Raw genomic sequence first — 25341 nt, 5'->3', positions numbered from 1 at the left:
TAAGGCAAACAGTAGCTTTAATAACAGACAGACAGACCTCCATGAGGATGTGCTTTCAGTTACCAGCCCTGAGCGGTGTCAAGAACATAAGAGCATAAGAAATAGGAGCAGGAGTAGGCCATATGGCCCCTCGAGCCTGCTCCGCCATTTAATACGATCATGGCTGATCTGATCATGGACTCTGGTCCACCTCCCTGCCAGCTCCCCATAATCCCTTATCCCCTTATCAGTTAAGAAATTGTCTATTTCTATCTTAAATTTATTCAATGACCCAGCCTCCACAGCTCTCTGAGACAGTGAATTTCACAGATTTACAACCCTCTGAGAGAAGAAATTCCTTCTCATCTCAGTCTTAAATGGGCGGCCCCTGATTCTGATCATGCCCTCTAGTTCTAGTCTCCCCCATCAGTGGAAACATCCTCTCTGCATCCACCTCGTCAAGAATTAATGCAATTGTACACTGTTGACCAGTGTGGGGAAACTGTGGAGGCGATTGGAGCTCCATCTTTCCCATTAGTCCAGTTGGGAGAGGACAATGCCAAGATTGGAACGCAACAGGGACAGAGCAAAATGAAAATAAATTTGTTGGGGAAAATCAGAAAACCAGCCACCATCCCATCACTCTTTCACCTCATTTTCTCTTCCCATCAACATTTCGTTCCCATTCTTTGTGCCATTCTCTCTCTCCGTGTCTCAGCAGGTGTGGTCGAAACTCTCATTCTTTTCTAACTGTTGCACAGTTCTGCTCTAATGCTTTATTTAAGGCGTAAACCTTATCTGTGGTGCTTGAAGGCTCACGCCTGGCCCCACAAAGGAAAGTAAGAAACTTACCTGGAGCAACCTCTTCTGTTTCCACAATACTCGCCTCACTTGACTTCGCCTGGCGGAAAGGTCACAGTGGTTTCTCCGTCAGGTCGAAGTTAATGTCAGGGTCTGATTACATCATCGGACCCTGATCTGCGTCTGCATGGAGGCTCCAGGGTGATACTCGAGGGCTGATCCATCTCTCAGCATCCCGACTAAGCTGTGCGGGTGAGCCTATGGGCGGGAATTATGTCTGTGAGTCCCTGCGTCAATGTTCTCGGTCCGCTGCCCGATCGTATCTAGACCAGTCACGAGAGCCTCTTGTCAGATGCAACTAAAAGCGTTAGAAACTTTGCTGATCGTGGGAGAGCTTATATCCTATCATATAGTCAGTCCCTCGAAACAAGGATGACTTGCTTCCATGCCAAAAAGGATGAGTTCACAGGTGTTTCAATGAAGGACCTAATATTCCAGGTCCTGAACTACATCGTGAAGGGTGGAAGATGCCTGTGCGTGGATTATTTTTAACGTGGGATGGCCGTTGCACACCAGGCTAGGTCATGGTCCAGTGGCAAGGATTGACCAAGCCGACTGGAGACCAGCTCTGCTGCACGGACCTAGTGAAAGATGCTGGTGCTGTCTCCTAACAGTGACAAAATGTTTTGCTGCTTGTGCTGAATTCCCTCAGTCGCATCAGCACAAATCAAAATCAACTAAAAGTTAAATAATAAGTAACATTGATATATTCTATCGGTGCCAGTATACAACTCAACATAATACATTTCTGTATTTATCAACTCTCTCAAATTTGCCAGATGCAGTACCTGAGTAGCCTTCAGCTATGTTTAAGCAGCCCGGGTTATGAAGGTGTGGCTTAGAGTAATTGGGCCTTTGCACCAAATAACTTTGCTGCACTAGTTCCGAGATATTTAAGAAGAGCAGAGTGGCAGTGAGGAGCCTCCGTTTGGGAGGCTGCTGGACTGATTAATGTGGTTTCAGAAAACTGAACAATGACTAAGATCAGATAAATTGTAATGGTAGCACTGAAATGTCGCAAGCTGCCTGCAGTGCATCCCTTGCGATGTGACACTGCCTTCTGGGACAAAGTGAACTCTTATCATCACTCTGCTTCGCATGCGAGACTCGTCTTCAGTTTGAGAAATGTATTATAATCATAAATATACAATTCTGACGGGATTGGACAGGTTTGATGCAGGAAGAATGTTCCCGATGTTGGGGAAGTCCAGAACCAGGGGTCACAATCTAAGGATAAGGGTTAAGCCATCTAGGACCAAGTTGAGGAGAACCTTTTTCACCCAGAGAATTGTGAACCTGTGGAATTCTCTATCACAGAAAGTTTTTGAGTCTAGTTCGTTAGATATATTCAAAAGAGAGTTAGATGTGGCCCTTACGGTTAAAGGGATCGGGGGTATGGAGAGAAGGCAGGAGTGGGGTACTGAAGTTGCATGATCAGCCATGATCATATTGAATGGTGGTGCAGGCTCAAAGGGCCGAATGACCTGCTCCTGCACCTATTTTCTATGTTTCTATAAATGAACATAGAATCATCTTCATAGATGGTCCCTCATATCGAGGATGACTTGCTTCCTGTTGTGTATGCAATAACTGTTAGACTGAGTACTGTTTAACTCCAAGAGGTATGACCTTGGCTCTGCTTAATTGAGGCCCAAAGTGACTAATCTACAAAATGGCTGACCTTTTATACTAGGGCTGCGCACACATGACAATACCCCTCTCTGAGATATTAACAGTCTTTTACAAATTGAGACGGTCTGGTGTTTTACGCTCCCGGGTTGACCGTCTCGGTTCAACTCCAGCCTTGGATGAGTGTTCAGAGTCCGTTGTGACTGGTGGCTGGGCGGCTGACCTGGTGGGAGTGGCAATGGCCATGTCAGGGATTGAAAGTCCTGATTCACTGATGACCCCCGAGTCCTCTGATGACTAGGGTTAGGTTGGTTGGTCGTCGATTGCCTCTTCCTCCGACTGTTCTGGTTCGTCTGTGGCTGCAGCTTTGTCTGATCCATATGTTTCCTGCATGTTTGCCCATTTTTGAGTTTGACAATAAATACTCTGTTGCCCTCCTTGGCCATGACAGTACCAGCGATCCACTTGGGACCTTGACCATAATTCAGAACATATACAGGATCATTAACAGAAATATCGCGTGACACAGCTGCGCGATCGTGATACCCTTGCTAACTTTGTCTTCTATATTCAACATGATTATTCAAGTCAGGGTGTATAAGAGATAGCTTGATGACTTCTCCATCATTAGTTCAGCAGGCGAGACCCCGATAAGCGTGTGTGATATTGTCCTATAACTAAGCAGTATGCAGGACAAGCAGGTCTGCAGTGACCCTTGGGTACTTGCTTCATACTCTGTTTTATGATTTGGATAGCACGTTCTGCTTGCCTATTGGATGCAGGTTTGAACGGTGCTGACCTTACATGTTTGATACCATTGAGTTTCATGAATTCTTGAAACTTCTGACTGGTGAAGCACGATCCGTTGTCGCTAACAACGATGTCAGGCAGACCATGTGTCGCGAACATGACACTGAGATTCTCAATGGTAGCACAACTAAAAAATCTTCCCCATGAAGGGACCTGCAAAGTCTGTGGATCCTGGACCATGGTTTGGATGGCCCCGACCACAAACTCAGCGGCGATTCCACTGGTGCTTTGAGCTGTATGCAAGTGTTGCACTGATGCACACATGATTCCAGCTCAGAGTTAATTCCTGGCCACCATATATGAGGCCTGGCGATGGCTTTCATCATTACAATGCTGGGATGTGTGCTATGTAGCTCACGTACAAATTTCTCTCTCCCTTTCTTGGGCATAACAACATGATTGCCCCACAGTATACAATCCAACTGAATAGACGGTTCATCTTTGCGTCGACTGTAAGGTTTGGTCTCCTCACACATTTGCTTGGGTATGGCAGACAATCACCTTCAAGATGCAACTCTTCACCACCGATAAAATCGGGTCCTGGCTGGTCCAGGTCTTAACTTGTTGAGCCGTGACAGGGCTTCCTTCACTCTCAAAAGCATCCATAACTAACAATAGGTCTGCCGGTTGTGCCGTTTCCACTTCCGGTGTGGGCAACAGCAGACGGCTCAAAGCATCGGCATAATTCTCGGTGCCAGGTCTATGGCAAATGACATAATCATAAACGGATAATGTCAGCACCTACCTCCTGGATGCGGGATGAAGCATTGGTATTGATACCTTTGTTTTCAGAGAACAGTGAAAAGAGCGGTTTGTGATCTGTCTCCAGTTCAAACTGAAGACCAAACAGGTACTGATGCATCTTTTTAACCCTGTACACACAGGCTAGTGCTTCTTTCTCTACCATGCTGTAGGCTCTTTCCACGTTAGACATACTTTTTGAAGCATATGCGACTGTTTGAAGTTTACCCGACTCATTAGCTTGTTGGAGTACGCAACCAATTCCATTTGACGAAGCATCAAAGGCCAATACTAAACATTTACATGGGTCATAATGTACCAGCAGCTTGTTAGAGTAAAGCTCTGCCTTGAGATGCACCCCACACCCAGTTGTCGCCTTTTCTTAGCAGTGGTTCTAAGAAGGTGCTCAATTAGATAGGAAGTTACCGAAGTAGTTGAGTGGACCCAGGAACGAACGCAGCTCCATCACATTCTGCGGCTTAGGTGCATTCTTGATGGCCTTGGTTTTTGCGTCCGTGGGCCTGATGCCGTCAGTAGCAATTTTCCTCCCCAGGAATTCGACCTCTGGTGCCATGAAGACGCACTTCGATCATTTCAGTCTGAGTCCCACTTTGTCCAGACGATGTAGCACCTCTTCCAGGTTGTTCAGATGTTCCTCAGAAACACGACCTGTGATCAGGATGTCATCTGGGAACGCACTTCAGTAGGCTCTCCATGTTCCTCTGAATTATTGCTGCAGCTGAGCGAATTCCAAAAGAGCACCTGTGATAAATAAACCAGTCCTTTATGCGTGTTAATGCACGTAAGTCTCTTCAACGTCTCGACCAGCTCCTGTGTCACGTAGGCCGATGTCAAGTCCAGTTTGGAGAACGACTTCCCCCCGGGCTAGTATTGCAAACAAGTCATCAGCCTTCGGTAACGGGTACTGATCCTGTTTCGAAACCCTGTTGATCGTAGCCTTGTAGTCTCCACAGGTTCTGACTGTGCCATCACTTTTCAGCACAGGAACAATGGGGCTGGCCCATTCATTAAAGTCAACCGGTGATATGATCCCTTCACACTGGAGTCTGTCCAGTTTGATTTCGATCTTCTCCCTCATCATTAACGGAATTGCCCGAGCTTTATGATGGAGGGTCTTGCATCTGAGTCCACGTAGATCTGCACCTTGGCTCCTGTGAAGTTGCCGATGCCTGGTTCGAACAGCAAAGGGAACTTGTTCAGTACTTGAGTACATGTATCTTTCTCCGACAACAATGCCTTGATGTCGTTCCAATCGCACCTGATTTTTTTTCAAGCCAGTTTCTGCCGAACAGCGATGGGCCATTGCTTGGGACAATCCATAGCAGTAACTCGTGAACCGTACCGTCATACGACACTTTAATTGTGGCACTGCCGATCACCGTTATGAGTTCTTTGGTCTACGTGCGCAACTTGGCATTGACTGGACACAGCTTGGGCCTCACAGCCTTAGTATCCCAATGCTTGTCGAATGCCCTCCAGCTCATTATCGATTGACTCGCCCCTGTATCCAGTTCCATCGATACTGGCACCTCATTAACTTTCACGTTGATCATTATCGGTTTGCTCTTAGTTAGGAACGAGTACAGCCCATTCACTTCCTCCTCTGGTATCTCAGATTGCGTATCCGGATCCACGCTAGTCTGACCATTTTCCTCCATGTGGTGTGTCACAGCACACTTGCTCATCTGCGGACACTTGCGCTGGAGATGCCCCACTCTCAGACAGCCTTTGCAACTATATTGTTTAAATCGGCACTGCTGGTGCCGGTGATTTCCCCCACAACGCCAACACGGAGAAATCGGATGCATTCCCGCTGGCAGACTTTGGATAGCCACAGGTTTCGTGTATGCAGTCGAGTAGGTCCTGCCATGTGCCGCTCTGCCGAATGCTGAATCAATCATATTTTACAGTACTTGCCGAGTTTTGATTTTTCACTGATATCTGCTTTAGACTTCTATCCATCGTCATGCATGACTGAGCGATCGTGATGGCCCTGCTCAAGTCCAATGTCTCCGCCGCCAGTAGTTTACGCAGGATCACCTCGTGGTTGATACCAATTACAAAGAAGTCCCGCAGCATGTCTGTCAACACAGTCCCGAACTTACACGGTCCCGCTAGACGTCTCAGGTCGGCAACGAATTCCGTCACATTCTGGTCCTCTGAGCGGACATGCGTGTAAAATCTGTATCTCGAGATGATGATGCCTTTGGCTGGCTTAAGGTGGTCCTGTAGTCCTGTACCAGTGTACACAATTCTTCATACGTCTTCTCTGTTGGACTCACAGGCAGGAGTAGATTCTTTGTCAGACCATAAATTTTTGGACCGCAAACCGTGAGGAACACCGCCCGGTGCCGATCTGCGTCGCCGACCTCCTCCATTTTGTTGGCCACGAAGAACTGGCTCAAACGGCTCACAAAGTCTGCCCAATCTTCTCCTTCCACAAATCGCTCCAACAATCCAATTGTGCTCATTTTTGCATGCAAAGGTTCTTGCTGCCTCATCGCCAAATGTTGTGTATGCAATAACTGTTAGACTGAGTACTGTTTAACTCCAAGAGGTATGACCTTGGCTCTGCTTTATTAAGGCCCCAAAATGCATATATACAAAATGGCTGGTCTTTTATACTTGGGCTGCACACACGTGCGTGCAGCCCAATGGCCTCCAATAGTGACGTCATCTAGTGGCTAGTGATCCCAAAAGTACTTAATGACACTTCCACTAAAAAGGGATGAGTTCACAGGTGTTTCAATGAAGGACCTAATATTCCAGGTCCCGAACTACATGTTGAAGGGTGGAAGATGCCTGTGTGTGGATTTTTTTAACATGTAGTGGCCATTGCACACTAGCCACCACACGGGCTTGATGGAGCTTGGTCTTGGTCCAATGGCAAGGATTAACCAAGATGACTGGAGACCAACTCTGCTGCACGGACCTAGTGCGCACACATATCGCAGTGTGGGCTGGCCCCGTGCTGCCCCTGGGCCCTCGCCTCTCCTGGGCCCCGATCATCTCTCGCCGCTCCTTCGCCCCGACCTCGCCACTCCCGCTATACTTGCCCACACTCCAATCATGTGCACATACAATCATCCATCATACATCACACAAGGAGGCCATTCAGCCCATTGTGCCTGTGCTGGCTGTTTGAACAAGTCTCACACCCCCGCTCTTTCCCCATCGCCCTGGAAATTTTTCTTTTTCAAGCATTTATCCAGTTCCCTTTTGAAAGTTATTATTGAATTTGCTCCCACCACCCTTTCAGGCAGCGCATTCCAGATTGTAACAATTCGGGCTGCGATTGGCTATGTTGATCTACGATTGTTTTTGATGGTTTATCTGATACACGTATGCTAATGGAATTTTTGCAGGAAATTTCGGCGTAAGTACTGGTCAGCAAGATTGGCGTTCGGCGAGTCTTTCGATTTACGCCAGTCCAGGAAATTCTGGGTCCAAGGCATTTAATGTCCTCAATTCTTGCAACAAGAAAGAAGGAACAAACTTATATAGCGGCTTTCATGACCTCAGAATGCCCCAAAGCTCTATACAGCCAATGAAGTACTTTTTGGCGTGTAGTCACTGTTGTAATGTGGGAAACGCGGCAGCCAATTTGCGCACAGCAAGATCCCACAAACAGCAATAACCAGATAATCTGTTATTTTAGTGCTGTTGGTTAAGGGACAAATATTACCCAGGATACCGGGGAGAACTCCCCTGCTCCTCTTCGAAACAGCACCATGGGATCTTTTGCGTCTACCTGAGAGAGCAGACGGCGCCTCGGTTTAACAAAGTTTCAGCACTGCACTGGAGTGCCAGCCTAGAGTTTGTGCTTGAGTCTTTGGAGTGGGGCTTAAACCCAAGGTCTCCTGACTCAGAGGGTCGAGAGTGCTACCCACTGACACCTTACCGTGACTGGACAACTGCTTCATGAAATCCAGAAATGTTTGGTTGACGGTCCAAGTTAGCTAACTGATACATGCAGTTTGAGGAACTGGCTCTGTGCTAATGAAATCACCAACCAAATGATTTCTATCAACTACCCCCTCCGTAGATGGTAATCTAACACCTATGCAGTTATGTAATCGCTAAAGCGAAGGGGCAGGTTTATAGACTACTGTACCTTTGAAATGAGGGTTTCCTGTTTGTTTCACAGGAAGTAAAGAACCTGCAGTCACAAGGGGATGAAGCAGTTTCCATTCACAGCTACTTCTTCAACCCAATACCTCCTGGAGACCCAGATCAGCGTTTAAGTTTACCCGATTCCTACCAGCTTGAATTGAGAGGAGCAAATCAAGGTACGTTTTCAGTTGAACCGACAGGGGCAGTAGGTGGGCAGGGGCTGGGGAGGCACAATGCTGTTTATAATGGTCTAAGTTTTAAATGCGTAAAGTTGTTCAGGAAAGAGAGCAGGAAAAAAAATTATTTTGCACAAATCTTATTGAGGAACTGTAGCAAGTCTTAGAAAACAAAGAAGAACTTAACTGGGCAGAGACTTCTTAATAAGTGGCGACATTTAAATATTCGTGTTAAAAATGTACGTGTTAAATGTGACAGCAAGTCTTCATTTTCTATTTTGAACGATTTGTGGACTATTGTGGTCTTGCATTTCCCATTTCTGAGTTCTGAAAAGACTCTGACACTGCAAGCTACATATTTCAACTAAGTTGAACACATCAGAATTTTAAATTGCCACGGTTTGACTTTGTCGCCAGAAAGTGTTTTTCTTACACTTGGATGGAAACGCAGTCGTTAATCTTTCTCTTGTGGTTGCCTCTGAGATTCTGAATGCAAATGCACTCCCCCGCCTCCCCACCCGCGCGTGGATCTTGCACACTGGCACCGGTAGCCAAATTTAAAGGGACGTTACACAAACGCTTGCATCGGTCGTGCTGGGTTTGGTTTTAAGCTTGCAGCGTTGCGCAATGTGAAATGATTGTTTTTTGAGCGATGTTGTTAATGGATTGCTTTTGCAATGCAGCCAGCTGCCCGGTGGCTGTGAGGCCTTTGCTGAGAAGACAGGCGTGTGTGAATTCTATCGGTGAGGGTGAGAAACAGGAAGTTGGTGCCAGAACTGCTGAGGACACCCAAAACCTCCAAACGAGAGCTGTCCTTGCAATGATCGCAGTCCCGGGGCCCGAAGCAGCCCATAGCCTGATGGCGGAGCACCAGTCCACTGCAAAAGCACGGGAATTTTCTGCGCAGTCGTCGCTCCCTCAACAGGACGTGGCTGTGAGCCACAGTCTGTGTGTCGACGGACACTCCGATGGAAAAGCTCCTATTGGCAACTGCAACTCATCCTCCACTGCTTCCAAATCTATCGCTTCACATGAAAATCAGACAAGAGAGGCATTCTCTTCCCCGAAAGATTCGGACGGGACAGCGTCTCTGGAAGATCTAAAACTAACTGATGTGGAGGGCAGGGCATCAGAACCCTGGCCTTGTGTTCTTCCCTCGCCTGCTCACTCGAAAGGATCCAGCCATGTCAGCACGGAAAACCACGCAGCCCAGGCAAGAGCAAGGTTCTTTGCGTCGGAAAGCGAGAAGAATCTGGCTTCTCCTAGCCCAGGCCCCACAGATGATTCACAGCCGAAAGCAGGGGGTGATGTCGCGGTGTCAACAAGTCGGAGCTCCGATGAAAAGGCCAGTGTGAAGAAAGGGCCGCCGGTAGCTCCCAAACCAGTGTGGTCCCGCCAAAGTCTGAAAGCCTCAAAGAGCGTGACGCAGGCCAACAGTGCTCCGCCGAGGAGCAGCAAGGAGAGGAGCCTGGCATCGCCGAGAGGGTTAACACCACGAGTCCAATCCATCAAGCAAAAGATCCATTCTTTCGAAACTTTCTCCAGTCCGGATACGCTGGAGAAAGGGAACAGGAAGGACACTTGCTCACCATATCCAGTCACCGGGAAAACCGTAGAAAGAACAGTCTCTGCGCCAATCGGCGAACGAGATTCAAAAGTAAGGCCTCTGTCTCCGGTCGCTGTTAAGCAGCCTACCGACAATGCTAAAGCAGCTCCCGCAGCCCAGAAGCTGGTTAATGAGGTGTCGCTAGTCGCCCCAGCTGCCAAACCTCCCTCAACATCGAGTTCCAGGAGAAGTAATAGTGCGAGCAGCGAACTATCGACCTCACCATCGGGGTTCCCATCACAGGTGGTAAAATCGCCCGGGCTGCGCACCAGAAGCTTCCCACTGGCCACCAGCTCCTCGTATGAAGTTTGTGAAGTAAAAGCACTGAGAGAAGGCATACTCTCAGCTAGCAGTGACAAAATCCACACCATCAGCAAACAAGTGTCGTTCGCTCTGATGAAAGGCGTACTTGCGTTCCCCCAGTCCCCGGGGTCGTGGTGTGGAAGCCCATGGAACACACGCCCTGCCTCTCCATGCACTCCCTCCGATGATGACCTGTTCTGGGCCGATAAGTCCCCAGTGTTGTCGCCGGCTGCCAACCCCTACCAGCTGGAGAAAGGCTTCTCTCTCAGGTAGGCCGTATGAATAACTTTACAATGTCGGAGGGCACAGGTGGGTTATTTTGTTCTTTGGCCTACAGTGAAAGCTGCCCCTGCCACCACAGGCCTGTGATAGCCACTAGTAGGCGCCCAAGAGCAGCAGTGAGCCAATTCATGCACCTGCCGTTCTCTCCTTCCCTCTGACGAAGGCTCATTGAGATCGAGTGGCAAATCATGGCCCATAATCTGCATCCCTCCCTGCTCACTGTGTGGCACAATAAAACCTTTCATTGTTGATATGTATCAAATGTAATTCATTTTACAGATAGCATATCGCCACTGTTTACATGGGAACGGTAGCACAGTGGTTATGTTACTGGACCAGTAATCCAGAGGCCTGGGCTAATGATCCAGAGATCAGAGTTGAAATCCCACCACAGCAACTGGGGAATTTAAATTCAGTTAATTAATTAAATAAATCTGGAATAAAAAGCGAGTGTTAGTAATGGTGACCGTGAAACTACCGGATTGTCGTAAAAACCCATCTGGTTCACTGATGTCCTTTAGAGAAGGAAATCTGCCTCCCTGTCTGATCTATATGTGACTCCAGACCCACAGCAATGTGGCTGACACTTAACGGCCTCTGAAATGGCCCAGCGAGACACTCCGTTGTATTCAAGAAGGTGCCTCACCTCCCCTTTTCGAGGGCAATCAGGGATGGGCAGTAAATGCTGGCCTTGCCAGTGACGACCACATCCCATGAGTGAATAAAAGATATATAAATATCCATTTGCACCATTTTTTTTAAAACCCTATATATTTACAAAATCATTGCAGCGAACAGTATAAATGGCGCGATAGTTTCTGAGGCAGGCGATTGTAAGGTCAAGCCTTATCCTGGGAGCACGGAAGCTAGGCTGACGTTCCAGTGCAGTATCGAAGGAGTTGTGTATTGTTAAAAGTGTCACCCTTTGGATATGATGTCAAACTGAGGCTGTGTCTGGTTTCTCAAACACATATTAAAGCACAAATTCAGGGAGGTTGTGTTGCTAAAGCGGAGTATTATTGGACAGGAGAGTGGGTTGGAGAATAGGGGCTAAAATGCTGCACCGCTATCAGCGACTCACGCCCCTGTCTGGTGAGGCTCTGCTCTGGGAGTGCAGTCTCACTGAATTTTCCCTTAAAGAGTCCATGAATAAAGGCAGAGATTTCTCCCAGTGTCTTTGGCCAACATTGATCACTCAACCAACACCAACAAAGATCCAGTTTGCGGACTGATCATTTCATTGCTCATTGTAGATCTTGATGTGAACAAAATTGTCACATTTGTCTTCAAGAAAGAAAAGAAATGAATGAATTTATATAGCACCTTTCACGGCCTCAGGATGGCCTAAAGTCCTTTACAGCCAATGAAGTACTTTTGAAGTGTAGTGACTGTTGTAATGTAGGGAAACATGGCAGCCAATTTTCACACGGCCAAGTCTGACAAGCAGCAATGAAATAAACGATTAGATAATCTGTTTTTAATTGTTGGTTGAGGGATAAATATTGACCAGGACACTGTTCGAACTCCAATGCTCTTCTTCGAATAGTGCCATGGGACCTTTGACATCCACTGGAAAGGGTAGATTAGGCCTCGGGTTAACGTCACATCCAAAAGGCGGCACCTCAGACAGTGCAGCAGTCCCTCAGTACTGCACCGGAGTGTCAGCTGAGATTATGGCCTATAGTCTTTGGCGTGTAGCTTGAACCTACACCCTTCTGACTTCGAGTTGAGAGACTTACCACTATGCCAAGGCCAGCACTCAAATAAATGGCTCTATTTATTTACGTATTTACGTCTGAAACACTGCTCAGACCCTGTGGTCACATGCTGGGAAGGACCCCTCATTTAAATAAAATTTGTGGGTTTAATGAGTCTTGCACACAGATGGTGCACAGGCTTCCCACACATAAGCTACGGAGGCCATTGTATTAACAGCCCCACTCTCTGATTACTGTATTGTTCACTCTCTTAAGTCATAGGGCAGAAAACTTGTGCATACTTGGGAAACCAATGAGTTAGTGATGTACGGGACCCTGTAATGTGAATGAGAGAGTTCTGTATGGGGCCCTGTAATGGGCATGGGATAGTTCTGTACAGGGCCCTGTAATGTGAATGAGAAAGTTCTGAACGGGGCCCTGTAATGGGCAGATATATGATTTTTGCTCCTCGTCCTAAATGGAAAACCTTTACGTTGCAGAAGAGATTGTCCAAGGAAGTGGACAAATATACCCTGAGGTAGATCACTGGTGGCTAGGGCTTTTAGTATCTCTTTCTTAGCTCCAATGATGAGTGTGCACTGTCCTGCCTCCTGATGGGCCTGACTTCGCCATGGTAACAGTTGTACACCAATGATGAATGTGCATTCCCTCCTGGCTGAAGAGAAAATTAAATAAATCTCCCCTTGGTTTTATGAGGGTTTTGTTTACTCACTGAACTTCAATAAAAACTTGTGTCGCTTTCATGCATTAATGAACTTTGGCTGCAATGAAAGTGTAATCCTGTTCCAGCCTTGCAGAGTTAAGGGTCTGCACTATCAATCTGGCAGATGAAAATCGGAAGGAAGATGGTAAAAAGGAACGCTCCTCATCGTTATCCTCCTGTGTCTCCGCCCAGTCGGTTATGTCCTTGATTCCTGCCGAAGAACTGGAGAAACTGATGGAGGAAGTGACGAGTCTGGATGAGGAAACCTTAAAGGTTAGAACATGAGGGAATGAATGCTTTGCAGTGGCACATAGATTACACTCACCACAGGCCATGCTCTGTCACTTTAAGAATAACTATTAAAGGGCCCTTGGCAACAGAAATGTGGGATTTGTAAACTAATGGTCTGATTTGCAGACTCCATGACTGCAGTGCAATGAAAATCAGTGACAGTCCTTCTAATAATGCTGTTGCTTTGATATGTTTTATTGGTGCAATCTTCATCTCGACGCTGTGTATCTGTTACCATATCCCTAATCCCGCCCTCAGTAATAAGGTAACAGTGCTTCACTGACATTTTCATACCCTGACGTAAGTGTATATGTTAAATTATATTACACATAGAGGATATTATTGTGATGCTTCCCATTTGCGGAGGAGTTTCGCTAAATAGGAAGATAACAACAACTTGCATTTATATAGCGCCTTTAATGTCGTGAAACGTCCCAAGGCGCTTCACAGGAGTATTTGAGATTAAAAAATTGACATCGAGCCACACAGGGCCTTGGTGAGGCCTCACCTGGAATATTGTGTTCAGTTTTGGTCTCCTAGTCTGAGGAAGGACATTCTTGCTATTGAGGGAGTGCAGCGAAGGTTCACTAGACTGATTCCAGGGATGGCTGGGCTGTCATATGAGGAGAGACTGGATCAACTGGGCCTTTATTCACTGGAGTTTTGAAGGATGAGAGGGGATCTCATAGAAACATGTAAGATTCTGACGGGACTGGACAGGATAGATGTGGGAAGAATGTTCCCGATGTTGGGGAAGTCCAGAACCAGGGGACATTGTCTTAGGATAAGGGGTAGGCCATTTAGGACTGAGATGAGGAGAAACTTCTTCACTCAGAGAGTTGTTAACCTGTGGAATTCCCTGCCGCAGAGAGTTGTTGATGCCAGTTCACTGGATATATTCAAGAGGGAGTTAGATATGGCCCTTACGGTTAAGGGGATTAAGGGGTATGGAGATAAAGCAGGAAAGGGGTACTGAAGGAATGACCAGCCATGATCTTATTGAATGGCGGTGCAGGCTCGAAGGGCCGAATGGCCTACTCCTGCACCTATTTTCTATGTTTCTATAAGTAGAAATTAGGTGACTGGCCACTGTGGTAGGTTTTAAGAAGCATTTCGAAGGAGGAAAGAGAGGTGGAGAGGTTTAGGCAGGGAGTTCCAGAGCTTGGGCTCAGGCAACAGAAGGCACGGCCACCAATGGTGGAGCGATTATAATCAGGGATGCTCAAGAGGGCAGAATTAGAGGAGTGTAGACATCTCGGGTGGGGGGGGGGGGGGGGGAGGGTTATGGGACTGGAGGAGATTACAGAGACAGGGAGAGGCGAGGCCATGGAGGGATTTGAAAATAAGGATGAGAATTTTGAAACCGAGGATGGGTCACAGAAGTTGCCCTATAATGTCATAGACCTATGTAGACCGCTCCACATTGGGAGCAGTGTCACATCATTACTCCTATTGTGAAAACCCGGAGGTCCTCTCATGGAGTTTCTTATCAACAATGTGAAGCCACCATACACATTTTACAGGTTAATAGTTTTATCTAATTCCATGTATTGAACAAACAAAATGGTTCGATGTGCGGGGAGGAATAGCCACATATTCTGCACAGAATGGGTCTTTTGTACCTCTGACGTAATTTGTTCCCTCGTGCTAATTCCCAAGCACTTGCTGATTGACCCAGATACAGCTCTAATTCACCATTTCCCACTGAGCAGCTAGCTGTGAAATTACAGGAAACAACGACCAACGTGTCATTTCCTCTGTCAAAGAGCAGCTTATAAAATCTGCACACTTAAAATCATTGAAAGGTCAGGAGTGCCGTGAATTGTGCACGTGAGCCATTGCACACGATTCTTTGAACCCTGCTCTTGTTGATGAGGCTCGGGTTTGGTGTGGAGCCTTGCAACATTTACCCAACAGGCTTTTCATGCGTGCGGCAATTTTTATTTCTGCAAAAATAAAATGTCCGTGGTTACATTTTAGCAAAAGGAGATTGTAGGATGTGGGAAACTGTTTGCAGGATGGTGTAAGTGTGTTGCACGCGGGACGGGGCTAGGGCGTGTGCGTGGGACTGCGGGGGCGAGCGCATGCGCGGGGCGGGGGAGAGGGCGCGCGGGATGGGGGTGAGTGTGTATAGGGCATTTAAGCCAATCAACATGCGGAACACACTTCAGACATGTCAGATACCTTCGCAGTTCTCAGAGCACTTTGGACAGTTCCGGCCTCTATATTATCAAAAGGCTATCGAGGTACTGGAGAAGGTGCAAAAAAGATTTACAAGGATGATACCAGAACTGAGAAGTTATAACTATCAGGAATGACTGATCAGGCTAGAAAAGGGAAGTCTGAAGGGTGACCGGATAGAGGTCTTTTAAATTCTGAAGGATTTTGATAAGTTCGATGTAGCGAAGATGTTTCCACTTGTGGGGAATTCAAAACTAAGGATCATAAATATAAGATAATCACCAATAAATGCAGTAAGGAATTCAGGAGAAACTTCTTTACCCAGAGCGTGGTTTGAATGTGGAACTCGCTATCACAAACCATCGTTGAGACGAATAGCAGAGATGGATTTAATGGGAATCTAGGGAGGGAGGGTGAACATGAGGGAGAAGGGAATAGAAGGTTATGCTGATGGGATTAGATGAAGTAGGGTGCATGGATCAGTTGGACGAATGGCCTCGTTCTGTGCTGTACATTCTATGTAATGTCAGTGTGGTTCACTCAAAGAAAAGAAAGATTTGGATTTATATAGCGCCTTTCACAACCGTCGGACGTCCCAAAGCGCTTTACATCTAATGAAGTACTATTGAAGTGCAGACAATGTTGTAATGTGGGAAATGCGGCAGCCAATTTGCGCACAGCAAGCTCCCACAAACAGCAATGTGAGAATGACCAGATAATCTGTTTTTGTTATGTTGATTGAGGGATAAATATTGGCCAACTCCCCTGCTCCTCTTCAAAATAGTGCCATGGGATTTTTTACATCCACCTGAGAGAGCAGACAGGGCCTCAGTTTAATGTCTCATCAGAAAGACGGCACTGTGGTGGAGTGTCAGCCTAGATTTTTGAGCTCAAGTCCCACAAGTTCCTGGAGTGGGACTTGAACCCACAACCTCCTGACACCGAGGCGAGAGTGCTACCCACTGAGCCACGACTGACACTAAGCTAGGTAGTCATTTTCCCACATCTTACGGACACTCTGGGTTAGAGTGTTCCGGGCTGAAACCTCAAAGTAGGCGTTTCATAATCCAGATTGCCACTCCAGTGTAGAGGTGTTGCAATATTGGAGCTGCATTCTTCCAAATGCAACATTTAGCTCCTGCCCTGATTGTCTGTTCCGATGGTTCAAGTGGAGGTTACAGATCCAATGACCTCATTCGAAGAAGAGCATTTGTCCTCAACCCGCAACACCTTGTTTAAAAATGATTCAAAAATCCAGAAATAGAAAGCTGATATCAGTAAAAGTGACCATGAAACTGTCATCGATTGTGATAAAAACCCAACTGGCTGACTAATGCCCTGTAGGGTCTGGGCCTGTAGATGACCCCACTCCCACACCAACATGGCTGACTCCTGACTGCCCAATGAATTGGCCTAGCAAGACACTCCTTTGTATCAAACCGTTGTGGTTCAAGGAGAGGACTCACCACCACCTCCTCAGGGTAACTAGGTATGGCCAACAAATGCCAGCCTTACCAGCGACGCCCACATCGTGAGAATAAATATATAAAAAAGCACGAATCATTCATCTCATTATCATTTGTGTGGGATCTTGCTGTGTGTATCATGGCTGCCATGTGTTCCTACATAATCACAGTCACTGCCCCCCAAAGTAGTTCATGACGTGCGGTGCTTTGAGATGCTTCTGAAGGACAAGATATGGTGCTATATAAAGGCAGGCCTGCTTTTCTTTTGGCTGTGACTGAGTGATAGCTCCCGTTCCTGTCTCCAAGGGTGGCTCCTTAGTTTAAATGGATTGCAACAAGCAGGTTCCTGAGCCTCGGGAGATTTCAGGATTCAGCTCCCAGTGTGGCGTGGGCACGGACCAGGGTCCGCAGTACGCTGGCGGGCAGAAATCCAACTTCCCGCGGGCGGGGGGCGGGGGGGGGTCCCAGCAATCTTGGGGTGGCCCACAATTAAAGCAGGACTATCTGATTTGCAAGTCAGGAATTCCCGGACGCAAACAGCCAGCGGTTTGGTTCAAACTTCCTTGAGTAACGAACTCTAACACGCACCGCGGGGTAGATCTTGACTTTGCACGACAGTGTAAAACGGTTGATGGCGAGTCGATAGCTCGTTTTACACATCTCTTTTTTTATTTCCATTGATTTCAACGGGCTGCCAATTCGCTATCACCCATTTTACACTATCGCACGTCAAGATCCAATATTCCAAGTTCTCCCTGCCCAAAGAAGCTCATTTATAAAGAGAATGGTTGGCCTTGAGTGCCCTAGATTCCTGGTGAATTAAGCTTTCATTAAAGACTTGCATTTATGTAATATTTATATATAAATTGCATTTACATATAAATTCAAGTCTGTCTTTCTTTTATATAGAACCATACGGCACAGAAGGAGGCCATTCGGCCCATCACACCTGTGCTGGCTCTTTGAGAGAGCGATCCGATTAGATCCACTCCTTCCCCACAGCCCTGCAAACTTTTCCCTTTCAATTATTTACTATTGAATCTGCCTCCCTTTCACGCAGTGCATTCCAGATCATAATAACTCGCTGCTTAAAAACCTTTCTCCTCTCCCCTCATTCACCTTTCACAACCTCAACCTCACGTCCCACAGTGCTTTGTAGCCAATGAAATACTTTTGGGGTGTAGTCACTGTTGTAATGGAGGAAGTGTAACAGCGAATCTGCGCACAGCAAGCTCCCACAAACAGCAATGTGATCATGAGCAGACAATGATGTTGATTGAGGGATAAATAATAACCAGGACACCGGGGATAACTCCCCTGCTCTTATTTGAAATAGTGCCACAGGATCTTTTAGGTCCAGCTGAGAGGGCAGATGGAGCCTCGGTTTAACGTTTCATCTGAAAGGCAGCACCTCCGACAGTGCAGCACTCCCTCAGCACTGCAGTAGGACTATAAGCCTAGATTCAACCCATAGCCTTCTATCAGCAAGGCGAGAGTGCTACCCACTGAGCCACAGCTGAGTCAGAAGGTTGTGGATTCAAGTCCCACTCCAGAGACTTGAACACACAAATCTAAGCCGACACTCCAGTGCAGTGCTGAGGGAGTGTTGCATTGTCGGAGGTGCCGTATTTCAGATTTGAGAAATGTCCCAACGCAAGTTCTCAGCCCCTAGGCACGGTTCCCTGGGCTTCCTGCCCCGTAAGAGGAGCTGCCAACACAGGGACAGGATGAAGAACTCCCCCAAGGATGATCCATGCAAACCCATCCATCTGTCGGCGTTCCTGGGGTACAAGACTGGCTTTACACACATTGTCCACCAGGTGGACAGACCCGGTTCAAAGGTGAACAAGGAGTGGGTGGTCGAGGTAGTGACTGTGATTGAAGCGCCGCCAATGGTCACCATTGGGCTCGTCGGATATGTAGCGACTCCCCGCGGCCTCCACACTTTCAAGACCATCTTTGCCGAGCACATCAGCGGTGAGTGCAAGATCCGTTGCTACAAGAACTGGTACAAGGCCAAGAAGAATACTTTCACCAAGTACTGCAAGAATTGGCAGGACGACAATGGCAAGAACAGCTGGAGAAGGACCTGGGCAGCATGAAGAAGTACTGCTAGGTGATCCACATCATCGCCCACACGCAGATGTGACTGCTCCCCTTGCATCAGAAGAAAGGAGGGAGAGAGAAAACAGGGAATTATAGACCGGTTAGCCTTACATCAATAGTGGGGAAAATGCTGGAATCAATTATTAAAGATGTAATAGCAGCACATTTGGAAAGCAGTGACTGGATCGGTCCAAGTCAGCATGGATTTATGAAAGGGAAATCATGCTTGACAAATCTAGAATTTTTTGAGGATGTAACTAGTAGAGTGGACAAGGGAGAACCAGTGGATGTGGTGTATTTTCAAAAGGCTTTTGACAAGGTCCCACACAAGAGATTAGTGTGCAAAATTAAAGCACATGGTATTGGGGGTAATGTACTGACGTGGATAGAGAACTGGTTGGCAGATAGACAGCAAAGTGTCGGGATAAACGGGTCCTTTTCAGAATGGCAGGCAATGACTAGTGGGATACCACAAGGTTCAGTGCTGGACCCCAGCTATTTACAATATGCATTCATGATTTAGACAAAGGAATTGAATGTAATATCTCCAAGTTTGCAGATGACACTAAGCAGTGTGAGCTGTGAGGAGGATGCTAAGAGGCTGCAGGGTGACTTGGACAGGTTAGGTGAGTGGGCAAATGCATGGCAGATGCAGTATAATGTAGATAAATGTGAGGTTATCCACTTTGGTGGCAAAAACAGGAAGGCAGAATATTATGTGAATGGTGACAGATTAGGAGAAGGGGAGGTGCAATGAGACCTGGGTGTCATGGTACATCAGTCATTGAAAGTTGGCATGCAGGTACAGCAGGCGGTGAAGAAGGCAAATGGCATGTTGGCCTTCATAGCAAGAGGATTTGAGTATAGGAGCAGGGAGGTGTTACTGCAGTTGTACAGGGCCTTAGTGAGGCCACATCTTGATTATTGTGTACAGTTTTAAATGTTGTGTCTCTGCACCTTGTTACAAACTCACACGAGGCATGTAGATATCAGACACGGTCACTCTGTGACCTTCACTTTATTCCCAGGACCAAGGAGTGCTGATCCTGGGTGGGACCTCTTTTATACCTGTAAACCCAGGTGAGGAGTGTCTCCCGCAAGCTCGCCCCCTATGGTCAGGGTGTGCATTTCAAGGGTACAGGTACAGTGTGCATGAGTTACAGTTACATAACTATTGTCATTGCAAGATGGTGAAATACATGAAGTCACCTCCCCCCTTAAGTCTTTTAGTTTCAGAGGTTAAGTCTATCGGGTGGTCGATGCTCTCTCGTGGAGCGCCGCAGTTGTGGCTCTGGTGGCTGAGCCTCAGCACGCGTCTCTGTCACTTGAGGTGATTCCGGCCTGTCCGGGCTGGCCGCCGGGACTGTGCATGCTATGAGGGCTGTCTTTGTTGCTCGTACGCTGGCAGTGGTGTGGGTGCTATCTCATCATGCTCTTCTTCCGGTTCCTCCGTGTCTATGCTGAACCTTGTCTTTACTTGGTCCAAGTGTTTGCGGCATATCTGCCCATTGTCTAGTCTGACCACCATGACCCTGTTTCCTTCTTTGCCAATTACGGTGCCCTCAAGTCATTTGGGTCCCAAAGCATGGCTAAGAACAAATATCGGGTCATCTATTTCTATACACCTCCCCCTTGAGCCTCAATCATGGAGCTCGGTTTGGGACTGGCGCTTGCCCTCAACAATGTCTGCCAGGTCTGGGTGAATGAGGGACAGCCGCATCTTGAGCGTGCGTTTCATGAGGAGTTCCGCTGGCGGGATTCCCGTGAGCAAGTGTGGCCGGGACCTGTAGGCCAGCAGGAGGCGCGATAGGCGGTACTGAAGGGAGGGTCCTTGGATGCGTAGCATGCCCTGCTTTATGACTTGGACCACCCGTTCCACCTAGCCATTGGAAGCCGGCTTGAACGGCGCTTTCCGGACATGCTTGATCCCATTGCCCGACATAAACTCCGAGAATTCACGGCTGGTAAAACACGGGCCATTGTCGCTGACCAGGATGTCCGGCAATCCGTGGGTCGCAAAAACCGTACGCAGACTCTCCATAGTGATGGATGTCGTGCAGGAGTATGCATCGACTACGATCAGGAACATTTTCCCCATGAACGGGCCCGCATAAGTCTACGTGAATGCGTGACCATGGCCTGGTGGGCCAGGGCCATGGGCTGAATGGAGCCTCCCTGGGGGCATTGCCCAGCTGGGCACACGTCGTGCACCTGCGAACCCAGTGTTGCAGGTCTGAGTCAATCCCCGGCCACCATACATGTGACCGGGCAATGGCCTTCATTAACACGATGCCAGGGTGCTCGCTGTGGAATTCCCTGATGAACGCTTCCCTTCCTTTCTGGGGCATGACTATCTGGCTGCCCCATAACAGGCAGTCGGCTTGGATGGAGAGTTCATCCATCTGTCTCTGAAACGGCCTGACTTCCTCGGGGCACGCCCTGTGTGCAGGCGCCCAATTCCCAGTCAGGACACATTTCTTTATCGTGGATAGGAGGGGGTCCCTGTTGGTCCAGAGTTTGATCTGTCGGGCTGTGATGGGGGGAGCCTGCAGTGTCAAAAGCCTCAACGGCCATGACCATCTCGGCGCTCTGCTCCGGTGCCCCCTCGGTGGTGGCCACTGGAAGCCTGCTGAGTGCGTCAGCGCAATTTTTGGTGCCTGGCTGGTGCCGTATGGTGTAGTCATACGCAACCAGCGTGAGGGCCCATCGCTGTATGCGAGCTGACGCGTTAGCGTTGACAGCCTTGCTGTCGGACAACAGGGATGTTAACGGCTTGTGGTCCGTCTCTAGCTCGAGCTGTCTACCGAAAAGGCACTGGTGCATCTTTTTCACACCGTACACACACGCGAGTGCCTCCTTCTCGACCATGCCGTATCCATGCTCTGCCTGGGAGAGTGAGCTGGAGGCGTAAGTCACCGGTTGGAGTCGGCCGTCATCGTTACCCTGATGCAATACACACCCAACCCCGTAGGATGACGCATCGCATGTTAAAACCAGTTTTTTATCAGGGGTCATACAAAGTCAACAGTTTGTTGGAACACAACAGGTTCCTCGCCTTATTGAAAGCCCGTTCTTGACAATCCCCCCAAAACTATTCACACCCTTTATGGAGGAGCATGTGTAATGGCTCCAACAATGTGCTTAAGTTCGACAGAAAGTTCCCAAAATAGTTCAAAATTCCCAGGAATGATCGCAACTCCGACGTGTTGCCGGGACTGGGCGCCCGACGAATCGCCTCAGTTTTTGATTCAATGGGCCGGATCCCGTCTGCGGCAACCCTCCTGCCCAGGAACTCGACCTCTGGGGCCAAAAACACACGCTTGGCCTTTTTCAGTCGCAAGCCTACCCGATCCAATCCGCGTAGCACCTCCTCCAGGTTGCGGAGGTGTTCCTCGGTGTCTCGACCCATTATAAGGATGTCGTCTTGGAATACGACCGTTCCAGGGATGGACTTGAGCAAGCTTTCCATGTTTCGCTGAAAGATAGCCGCTGCCGAACGAATGCCAAACAGGCACCTGTTGTAGACAAATAATCCTTTGTGCGTCGTGATGGTGGTCAGAAGTTCCTGAGTCATGTCGGCCGAAGTGAGGTCCAGCTTCGTGAACAGCTTTCCACCTACAAGCGTGGCAAAGAGGTCCTCCGCTCTCGGAAACAGGTATTGGTCTTGCAGCGACACTCGGTTGATGGTGGCTTTGTAGTTGCCACAAATCCTAACCAAGTCATCTGCTTTGAGGACGGAAACGATGGGACTTGCCCAGTCGCTGAATTCAATGACCGAAATTATGCACTCTCTGAGCAGCCTGTCCAGTTCACTTTCAATTTTCTCACGCATCACGTACGGCACCACTCTGGCTTTGTGGTGCACTGGTCTGGCGTCCGGAGTGATGCGTATCACTACTTTAGTGCCCTTGAACCTTCCGACACCGGGTTAAAACAGTGACTCGAATTTTTGCAATACGTGCGAGCATGAACTTCGCTCCACGGATGAAATGGCGTGCACATCCCCCCCCATTTCCAATTCATCTCAACTAGCCAACTCCTCACCAAAAGCCCGGAACAATCCAGAGTGGCAGCCGGTTCTGTAATCCATTATGCGTTACCATCAAGTTTGCGCTGCCCAGCACTGGGATGATCTCTTTGGTGTTCGTACGTAGCTGTGTCTCAATGCATTCCAGTTTGGGCCTGCTAGCTCTGTGTGGCCATGGTCTCTCAAATTGTTGGGCGCTCATGAGTGACTGGCTAGCTCCCGTATCCAGCTCCATGTGCACCGGGATGCCATTCAGTAAGACTTTCATCATCATGGGTGGCGTTTTAGTGTATGACCTGTGGACGTCAGCCACATGAACTCTCTAAACTTCAGCATCCATCATTGTTCCCCAGGCCTCATCCTGCATTGCAGACCCCTTGTCTGGTTCTTCTGTCTCGCAGACTAGCCTCGCTACTGCCTTTTTGCACATCCTGGCCAAGTGTCCACTGATATTACAAATCCTACAGGTATAAAGCTGGAACCTGCAGCTTTTGGCAGTGAATCTACCCCCACACCTCCAGCATGAGCTGAGATTGCTGTTAACAAAAGGACTATTCCCAGGCATTCCTCTCTGATGGCCCGTTTGGCTGTTTCTAAGCACTCTGATGGGGGGGTGTTAATGATCCCATCACGGGATGCATTGTTCCTCGTGATGGCGTGAATTGCTGATTCCCCTTTCCATTGTCCCTGTTGCAGGCCCACCCTGGAGCTTGTTGCTGCCTGGGTGGTGTCGAATTGCCCTTGCCTGCCTGCGGGGTTCTGTATCACTTTACAACATTAACGCCCTGGTTCATCGCAACGTTAAAACCAGGGCTGCATGCGTAAATTAGCTTGGACTCCTCTTCCCCTGCCATAAAGGTCTGAGCTATCAACGCCGCTCCTTCTAAAGTCAGGTCCTTGGTCTTTATGAGCTTCCTGAAAATGACGGCATGATTAATGCCCTCGATGAAAAAGTCCCTTAACATCTCCCTCCTGTAGGCATCGGAGAACTTACAGAGACTGGCCAAACGCCGCAGTTCCGCCATGAAGTCCGAGACGTTTTGACCCTCCCGACGCCGGTGAGAGTAGATCCGGTGCCAGGCCATGTGTCCGCTACTTGCCGGCTTGAGATGCTCACTGATCAGCTGGCTGAGCTCTTCGAAAGACTTGTCCACTGGCTTTTGGGGTGCGAGCAGGTCTTTTATCAGCGCATACGTCTGTGCACCACAGCTGGTCAGTAGATGCGCCCTCCGCTTGTCAGCCGCTGTCTCTTCCAGCCAGTCCTTTGTGACAAAACTCTGCTGGAGTCTTTCCACAAATTCGTCCCAGTCCACACCCACACAGTAACGTTCCTCTGTGCCACCGGTGGCCATCCTCGTGGTTCGGTGATTCCCGTTTCTCGTCGCCAAATGTAGTGTCTCTGCACCTTGTTGCAAACTCACACGAGGCATGTATATATCAGACACTGTCACTCTGTGACCTTCACTTTATTCCCAGGACCAAGGAGTGCTGACCCTGGGTGGGACCTCCCCTTTTATACCTGGAAACCCAGGTGAGGAGTGTCTCCCGCAAGCTCACCCCCTGTGGTCAGGGTGTGCATTTCAAGGGTACAGGTACAGTGTGCATGAATTAGTTACATAACTATTGTCATTGCAAGATGGTGAAATACATGACAGTTTTGGTCTCCTAATCTGAGGAAGGACGTTCTTGCTATTGAGGGAATGCAGCAAAGGTTCACCAGACTGATTCCTTGGGATGGCAGGACTGACATATGAAGAAAGACTGGATCGACTAGGCTTATATTCACTGGAATTTAGAAGAATGAGAGGTGTTGAGGCCAGTTCTAGATATACTCAAGAGAGTTAGATGTGGCCCTTACGGCTAAAGGGATTCAAGAGGTATGGAGAGAAAGCAGGAATGGGGCACTGAAGTTGCATGATCAGCCATGATCATATTGAATGGTGGTGCAGGCTCGAAGGACCAAATGGCCTGCTCCTGCATCTATTTTCTATGTTTCTATGAAATCTCACTTCTGACACCATGTATTTTATAGCCTCTCAAACACTCTTAGTTCAACTTAACTCTATTTATTTGGGAGATCTCAGACAACCATGTGGTGCTTAAGATGGCGTTCCTTCACAGACCCTCTCTCTCAATACAGCTCCCGATACCTCCTAGCTAGAGGGCGCTATACATTATTTCGTTACACGAATGAGATATTAAACCGAGGCCCCTTCTGCCCTCTCAGGTGGACGTAAAAGATCCCTGGGCACTATTTCGAAGAAGAACTGCGGAGTTATCCCTGGTGTCCTGGCCAATATTTATCCCTCAATCAACATAACAAAAAAA

The 25341-nt window shown here is 48.1% G+C and overlaps 1 protein-coding gene and 1 pseudogene across 1 annotated transcript in view; both read left to right on the top strand.

Moving 5' to 3' along the window:
- The window catches only part of il16 (interleukin 16), a 124973-nt gene that overhangs the window by 89698 nt on the left and 9934 nt on the right, over nucleotides 1-25341 (top strand). Inside the window, exons 16-18 of the mRNA XM_070858677.1 lie at nucleotides 8189-8330; nucleotides 9014-10508; nucleotides 13029-13215. Of these exons, the coding sequence (XP_070714778.1) occupies nucleotides 8189-8330; nucleotides 9014-10508; nucleotides 13029-13215 (1824 nt within the window). The remainder of the gene's footprint in view (nucleotides 1-8188; nucleotides 8331-9013; nucleotides 10509-13028; nucleotides 13216-25341) is intronic.
- Nucleotides 18524-25250, top strand: LOC139228284 (large ribosomal subunit protein uL3 pseudogene; annotated as a pseudogene).

This window comes from Pristiophorus japonicus, chromosome 17 (genome assembly GCF_044704955.1).
Source record: "Pristiophorus japonicus isolate sPriJap1 chromosome 17, sPriJap1.hap1, whole genome shotgun sequence".
NCBI classification, from domain to species: domain Eukaryota; kingdom Metazoa; phylum Chordata; class Chondrichthyes; family Pristiophoridae; genus Pristiophorus; species Pristiophorus japonicus.
This window is presented reverse-complemented; position numbering and strand designations above follow the sequence as displayed.